General features: G+C 40.3%; 1 protein-coding gene across 1 annotated transcript in view; it reads left to right on the forward strand.

Moving 5' to 3' along the window:
* The window catches only part of LOC143297210 (protein SPMIP7-like), a 46,115-nt gene that overhangs the window by 31,330 nt on the left and 6,076 nt on the right, over positions 1 to 8,709 (forward strand). Inside the window, exons 6-10 of the mRNA XM_076609425.1 lie at positions 842 to 909; positions 5,931 to 5,972; positions 6,728 to 6,835; positions 7,648 to 7,764; positions 8,145 to 8,709. The exon at positions 8,145 to 8,709 is cut by the window's right edge and continues 6,076 nt beyond it. Coding sequence (XP_076465540.1) covers positions 842 to 909; positions 5,931 to 5,972; positions 6,728 to 6,835; positions 7,648 to 7,764; positions 8,145 to 8,268 — 459 coding nt within the window. The 3' untranslated portion in view covers positions 8,269 to 8,709. The remainder of the gene's footprint in view (positions 1 to 841; positions 910 to 5,930; positions 5,973 to 6,727; positions 6,836 to 7,647; positions 7,765 to 8,144) is intronic.

The following is an 8,709-nucleotide window of genomic DNA, read 5'->3' on the forward strand; positions in this document are numbered from 1 at the left end:
CCAAAAGTGCACCTGTACTTTTATTGTGGCTGAGAATGCCTTTGTTTGAGTACTATATATGCGAGTATACAGTCACCCAACTCTTCCTTCCCGCTCGCTCACTCGACAAGATGGCGTCTCTGTCAGCTTCAGCAAGTACTGTGGCTCAAAGTCGAATACAAACTGATTTTATAGTGGATATCCACTGTGCATATGCAATTGCCCATTCAATTGCTTCAGTTAGGAAGTGTCTATGTTACAAAAGACCACATTTGTAAAATATCTATTATATGAGAAGAACGCACCCCCTTTATGTCAGTAGTAAAAAAACATGTATTTTTTTCAAAATATGATAAATCAGTCAATAATAAAGTGAGTGCTTTGAAACTTTGCCAAATGTTAGTCCATTCTATTCTTTATATCAGTACCAAATTTCACAGCTGTGTGTACTTGCATTCTTTTTTAGATATTTTTCTTGTAGCGTAAAGAAACGGCCAGAACAGAGAGTATAATGAAGGAAGTCACCTGGCAATATAGAATGAGTTAATTTGGTTGCTACTGACAAAAACTATGGTTGGATGTGTGTTTTTTCTGACAGACAAAAAGCAGTTTTGGGCGTTTTTGTCAATATGACTTTATATTTTAAAGAAAAACATGTTCATCATGACTGAGAAGATACTTTAGCAGTGTGGTATCCACCAAAGTTTAAGTATCAAAAAAAAAAAAAAAGTTTATTAGGGGAGGGAAGAGGGGTGTATTAGAATAATGGATACATTGTTCTGATATAAATTTACGGGGAAATGAATCTTTGAAGTATGTGACAATGATAATAGTGTGTGACCAGTTTTGTTTGTATCGTCAGTGCACTGGACGAGCATGGGACTGGTTCCAGAAAAGGCATGGATATTACAAGACCCAGCCCATCAACTTGTGAGTGGTTCTGCTATCCTCCACTCCTCTGCTTCCATTAGTATTTTTGATCAGAGTGTGTTTACCTAGTTTTCTGTGAACATGGGTTATAAAACACATCTGCATTTAATTCACAGCATTTTATTTTAAGAGGAAGGAAAAAAGGGGAAACGACCACCCCATGCCCCCCCTACCCCCCCCCCCCCCCCCCCATTTCCCCCTTGACCCCTTTGTCAGTTTTACAAATTATGTGTGGACAATGTCTGGTCATGTGAATGTGTGTGTATTTGTGCATGTAAATTCTGTGTGAGTGTGTGAGAGAGAGAGAGAGAGAGAGAGAGAATTTTAAGGCCAGTTTATATCAGACTTCATGTATCGTTAACTAAATGCACAAAAGCAATTGCTGAATGACAAATTAACTCTGTTTACAGTGCTACAAAAGTATGTTTTTCCTGTTCACTGATATTACCCTCCCTCCTGAATGCCTCTTGTCATGCGAGTTATTTCCAGACAGTTTTGGTATGACATGGAAAGAGATGGAAAAGGCTCAATGAAAGCATAAAGAAGAACAAGTGGCTTGAATGTGGGAACCACTGGCAAGAGCAAACAGAATGGGAATATAAGAAAGTATTGAAGAATCAAATATGTGTTAAAAGGGTGGTGGTGGGGATAGGGGTGTAGTGGTTGTACGGGTAGGTGTAGAAGGTGAAGAGGTATAGTAGGATAACAGGCAGAGGATAGGTGCACAATCCGCTCTCTCCTCGTACCACAGCAGGGTCTTTTAGAAAGAGGAATTGAGGTGTTTATTTCTCTAACTTTAAACAGCACACCTGGAACACACACAATATTAAAACCCAGGTTAAATCAATACCAAAACATATGCTAGACATAATTGCACTGATGTAACAGAAACATCATTATGTTGTCTGGACAAGTAAACAATTCCACAGATAACCTTTCTCCATTCTGACACTCAATGTCTAGCCGTACACTCTCTTCTCAAAGAGATCTATGTAAAGATGTAAAACAAGCTTCATATAGCTTACCATCAACAATCAGTGGCACATAAGTTAATGTGCACCAAATATATGACTAACAAATACTAACTCCCAGTGTTTAACTCCTGTTAAATCACCATACATTAATAGCTATCGCACCAAGTATGTGGCAGACAATTACAAACTCCCAGTGTTTAACTCCAGTTAAATCACCATACAGTAATAACTGTTTCCATTAAGACTGAACAAATCTGTACTTTGTCTCTGCAAAGTATCTCACTGGTAAAATTTTTACATGGGAATCATATAGTTACCAAGTAATTTGGTAAATATATAGCAACCTGTGTGCACCAACATAGGACTGCCTCTCAGTGGTCTCAAATCTTATTGAACACACACAGCTATGTGTTACCCCACTGGCATATAACACATGACTACAGCACATGGTAATCACAACTACCAAGTCACACATGTTCCCCATGTTGCATTATCACCCATGTGCACAAACACATGGAAACACATGAACATACAGTTAGCCTGTAGATTTGTTCACCTTGAATATAACCATCACCACCTAACATACAAAATAGGTATGTCATACCTCAGCATACTGCTGCAACCAAAACATTCTACACAGATGCAACCCACACATAATCTGTGTTTCTTTGTGACTGAATGCTTACATTGTTCCCACAGTATGTCAACAATTGACACACCACTGACATGTTACTGAACATTATCATTTATGTAAGCCAAGATGCACAACATGTAAACCCAAACATGATGTCCAAGCATCATACCATAATATCAACCTGTAGGAAACAGGAAAAGGGGGGGGGGATACCCAAATACCCTAAACCAGTACTCCATTTAGTCATGTATTGACTACATTGTGTATTTTAACCACTTTTCCCTCAGTCACTAGCCTCAAATACAGTTAAGCCATACACATGCTGGCTATGCTCTCTCACAAGTCATGGTATCTGCATCAACATATTCCAGTTACATTAACTGTGAAATACCACATCAGCTAAAAAGGATCTCTCAACGCTCTTGTGACACAACATCACAATTCTACAAACTCCAAACTGTTTCCAAAAACCAGAAAGTAAATTGTCAACAAAGCAAATTACTAGTACAAGCATTACTCACAGCCCCAAACGTTTCAGGGTTCACTTTATATTCATGTAGCAGAACACAATCCCACTGAGCCAGTGTGTTAGTCACAGAATCCAAGTATACCATAAATCAAGCATTCAACTAAGTCTGAAAAATAGATGCAAGTTTGACACTCACATGGTACTGTCTTGTCTGTCTGGCTCTCTGGCCTGCTGCAAGGAAGAAAAAAGGAAGAAACCCCACTTGCCTGTTCATTTTATCCTCTTCACAAGTTGGCGCTGTATGCAAACTATCTTCCGACCCAGAACGTTTCCAATTGGCTGAAGTTAACAGACCAATCTGGGACCAACAGTGCTAGATTTGCACATCAGCACTTTTCTCACAGAACCCAGCATTGTCAAGGAGAAGGGGAGTGGAGGGGGGGGGGTGAAAAGAGGAAGGGAAGGAGGAGGAAAGATCGCCCAGCCCTGATTCTGTTCTAAACAGCTCATGATAAACACACCACACCATGTGGTGACCATTGAGGCAGATGCCATCCTGCCAGAGATCAACATGGATAGCACACACACACTGCTGGTAGTGTCATGTGTGGTAAATATCAGAATCAGAGAGGAAGGGTCAACAAAGGAGAAAGCGGGTTTGATGTTGATGGAAAGGAAAGGAAAAAGGGCAGGGGACTGTAAACAGCTGTGGCCTGACATCCCAGGAGACATCACATTTAATTAGTATTTATATTCCACAATAACTTGCTTCCTCTGGACTCAGTGCTAGAGGGGGTGAGGAGGGAGAGAGGGTGTAAGCAGGGATAGATGCCAGGGAGGGGGCCTGTGGGGGGAAGGGGGGTGAAAAGGAGAGGGGGGGGCTTAGGATAAATGGGGTGCCATACTATGAAGTATCAACCCCCATAAATTCTGGTCTTGCTATCTCTGCACTCTGTGGCCAAGGGTAAAGGGGATGGGGGAAGGGAGAGATGGTAGAAAAGGGAGGGGGGTTGGCGGGGGTTTACAGCCTGTCCGAGGAAGGAGTTCATTTAGTGTATTGGTAAGAAGAGAAGGGGGAAGGAAGGAGAGGAGGGGGGATGGGAGTAGGAGGGGTCTGTCAGTAAGCAGCGTGTGCTGCAAAATCTCTACCATTGGTGCCTGACACACTATAACATATGGAATCAATGTTTACCATACAACATGCATCAGACAAGCACAGTAACTGATTTCACCTCTAGAGAGGCATGCAGTGTGACAGAATGATGTCCACTCAGAATAACTGACCACACCCTGACTCATGAAGTTGAGTTCAAGTAGTAGACTGACAAAAGCAGTCTCTACACAGTGTTTACCATTTTTATGAAGGAGACGTTAGTTTTGATTTACTTCTGATTTCAGTTCATGTAACTATGACAAATCTATACTTATTATTTTTCACACATGTCTAGTACTGGGGACTGCTGAACTTCAGCAGAGATATCCATGAGGAACTTGGTTGTGAAACAAGTCAATGCTGTTTATGCTACCAATTCAGCTAGCACACAGGTAAATAGAAAGTACAAAGGAACAAACCCAGACACACACGAAAGGATATTGTGGTCCTGTCCCAAAACCCATCATCTGACATGTGCACACAGCAACAATGACAGAAGAAATGTGTTTACACAAATTAGCTTTTATCTATGCCAGTATAGCCTTTTAGTCTTGAATATGCAACACAGAATATACAAACAATACAGAATAAATACATGGTTGCCTCAATGGACTTTTGATTTGAAATGAAAGAGTAGTGAGGGAGGAGAGGGAGGTATTAACTCACTTAGTTATGCTGGTTAGCTCCCCTGAATTTCCCCACAGATGACCCATTTGTATGGGTAAGAAATAAAATCGCCAAAAGAAACAAATGTTGGAATTTATGAACTGAAAACTTCAAAACTGATCAGTAAGATAACAAGTGAGTTGGGGACAAAATATAAAATTTTCTCCCTTATGCTATTGTACAGTGAGATGATGAAAGTATCCATATTTTTTATTCAAAATTTGCACACACTGATGGCTTTAATCCAGGAAAGCACAAAGAGTTTGAAATAGATTAAACCCAGAATGTTATACAGCCTTGATAGATCCAGTTCATCTAAATCTGTTGTCTGCATTGTGACTGAGATGAAACTGGATCAAATGCCATTGTTGAAACACACTGTACACGTGAACCAGTCACCGCGAAAATAACTGCTCTGCTCGCAAGCACAGCAACACACTCTGCGTTTACTGGTTGCAGTGGAGAGTGGTAAGATCAGTTAAGATATTCTTAGCTCATAACATCATTATGGAAATTAGGTGCCACTCCAAAAATTCAAAAGTATCTAAGGCCCTTATCAGGGCCCTTCGTCTGAAACACTTGTAAACAGAAGGGCCCTGAATTGGGGGCCTTTCGTTTGGAGTTAGTAAACAACAATAAAGAGAAGTAATTCTCCATTCAAAGGGTACACAACTTCAAGTCAATGCTGATCATCATGTTACCATTTCAGCTGGCTCACAGGCATGTAAAAGGTATATTGGAACAAATCCAGACACTGATCAGTTGACGTGCAGACAGCAGCAATGAGAGAAGAAATGTATAAACACAAATTAGATTTTATTCAAGACTGGTATAAGTTTTCAGTTTTGAATACTACACAGAATATACAGACAATACAAAACAAATACACGGTTGCCTCGATGGATTTTTTTTTATATTCAAAATGAAAGAATAACGAGACTAGGAAAGTAAAGTACTTTATTTTTGTAGCTAGGAGTGTTGTTAATGCTGCTGTTTTAAAATTCTCTTGTTTTTATGAATATTTTCTGTAATTTCCTTTCACTTCATTCAAACAATTTTTGTTTTTGTTGCTATTATATATCAATATTGTTGTTAGCATTGAAAGGAACAATGATTGATTGACAGTGCAAGCCCCTGCCCAAGAGTACATCAGATACCACTGTATGGGTAAGTATATGATCAATCACACTCGTTGAGAAAGAGAGAGAGAGAGAGGGGGGGGGGAACTCATCATGAATCATATTCAAGATTGATTGTATACAGTTTAGTGTTTTTTAATTCATTGTACTGTCCACTGCACTGTATGAAGATGTGTTTATTTGTGAATGTTTGTCCTTCTGCTTCTTATTTATTCATAGGCTGCAACTCCCACATTCACTTGTGTGTACACAAGTGGGCCTTTATGTGTATGAACGTTTTTACCCCGCCATGTAGGCAGCCATACTCCATTTTTGGGGGCGTGCATGCTGGGTATTTTCTTGTTTCCATGACCCACCGAACACTGACATGGATTACAGGATGTTTAACATACATATTTGATCTTCTGCTTGTATATACACATGAATGGGGTTCAGGCACAAGCAGGTTTGCAGGTCTGCACATATGTTGACCTGGAAAGATCTCCACTCTTTACCCACCAGGCACCGTTATGGAGATTCGAACCCGGGACCCTAAGATTGAAGGTCCAAAGCTTTAACCACTTGGGTGTTGCGCCTGTCAAATGTTTGTCCATTTGTGGACATAGTGTGCATGTATGTGTGTATAAATGTATGTATATTTATGTTTGCTATATTTTCTATATAATACATATACTATTTTCTTTCTTGTGTGATCTGAATAAGCAACTGTGTGTGGCTATGCATGTGAAAATAGCAGCACATGTGAACACACACATGCACCCCTGAGCACTGTTCTATCCACAGAGGGTGCATAGGCGGTCAAAACCTGGAGGAGGTGGACAACCCTGGGGAGCCCTTCCACCCCTTCACCATCAAGAGGGTGTCCCTGCCCCGCCCTTCTGACACTGCCCAGTAAGTGCAGTGCCATCACATCATCATTCTTACACTCCATGAACACCACCCTGGTCATAGAGCTAAGAATGATACAAAGTGAATGATAGAAAAGAGGCACCTTCAGGCAGAAAATTTCCAGAAAATGGATAAATTCTTTACACTGGAAAAGCCCCAAGCATCATCATCAAGAGGGATGGTGCAGGGGAGGCAAGGAAATGGGGTGTGTGGGTTAAGGCCTCTTGTTCCTGATTGGAGCAGATTTTGCTGATGATGAGTGTTTAAGGAGCACCCAGCTTGATACTGCTGCATTTATTTGAACACCAGTTACCTCACACACCCTTGCTTTTGTGCATGTATTGTTGAAAGCAAAAAACGTTGCAGTTCAGTGTATATCAAACATAACTGTTGCATCCATGTTGTCATGATTAAATATTATATTATTTTTCTGAGTCAAGTTTGAACCAAAGGCACTGATACTGGGTATGGTTTAGCATCTGCCATATTTATTCTGTGAGCTATGGGGAGTTAAATCAGACATGGTTTATTGTGACATGAACATGTCCAGATCAATAACAATACCAGGTACATCGGGGCTGTAACATTTGTATGTTTATAGGAAAACCAGTTTAATTGCAGTGTTTGTGAAAGTTCTAAGTGCATATTATATTACCATTTAATTACCAAGAGTCTGATTAATCAAAATGGAAGCATAAAAGAAAGTAAGAACACAAACCAAAGGCTAGTGCAGTGCAATTTTTGAAACTTTTTTTTTTTTTTTTTTTTTACATTGAATCAGTAAAAGATGAGCGTTGTTCCCCTATGTTATCTAGCCGTCCCAACATTCCTGGATACAAAGGCTGTACCCTGTGGCAAGGTCGCTATGCTCCAGCGAACACACATCCACCCCCTCAACCCTCCACTCAACCAACCACCTCACTGATCCACAGGTATGTTATTATTTTTCTCAATATATGTGTGTTTTTGTTCATGTGAATGTGTTTATGTGTGTGTTTATGTGTGTGTTTATGTGTGTCTGTCTGTCTGTTTCTGTCTGTTTGTTGGTCCCTGTCATGCATGTGTGTGTGTGTGTGTGTGTGTGTGTGTGTGTGTTATGTCAGATGCTGATGTGTGTTTTCACCATATGTTTACAGTATAGCAAATAATTCAAGTAATTGTACTGTAATACATCTTGATGCTTCATGCTACCACAATAATGAAGGTCCTCAAAGTTGTTGTTCTGCTGCCTGCGCTACTTTATATCTTTCTGTCTAGCTGTTTTTCTTGATCTCTTTCCATCATTTCTATGTGATCTCTGTTGTTTTCACAGGCCATTCCCACCTGCTCAGAACTCAGGAGCCAAACGTGAAGCAGAGATGTCACGCATGGTCACTCTGGTTCCTCCCTGTAACCCTTTCAACACCATTGAAAAACAAGAGGTTGTCACCGCGTGACCTGTGACAGCTATATTTACATTCCTGAAGTGATAATCCCCCCTTCCCCCTTTCAACCAATTATACTGTTGGAGGTTGGTGTGCACTGAGATCCTTGTTTTCCTGTACATATAATAATTCATGAGCAGCAGCTCTCCACAAGACTGTCCTGTGTTATTAAACTGACATTTTTCAATGTTTCAAGTCTGATGAAAAGATTCTTATTTGTGCAAACTTGTCCTAACTATTCAGCGGATTAAATGACTCCTCATCAGCAATTAACCCCTAGGCTGCCTATATGATGAGATAACTCGTCATGGCAAGCATGTATGCTTCGCTGCCACAATGACGAGATAACTCGTCATCGAAATATTCTGACTTTTCCCTGGTTTGCATTCACTTTGTTGACAAAAATAGTGGTAGCTTTAGCCTGGTGAATCTTTCTAGATTCTATTCATAGCT

This window comes from Babylonia areolata, chromosome 2 (assembly GCF_041734735.1).
Source record: "Babylonia areolata isolate BAREFJ2019XMU chromosome 2, ASM4173473v1, whole genome shotgun sequence".
In the NCBI taxonomy this organism is placed as follows: domain Eukaryota; kingdom Metazoa; phylum Mollusca; class Gastropoda; order Neogastropoda; family Buccinidae; genus Babylonia; species Babylonia areolata.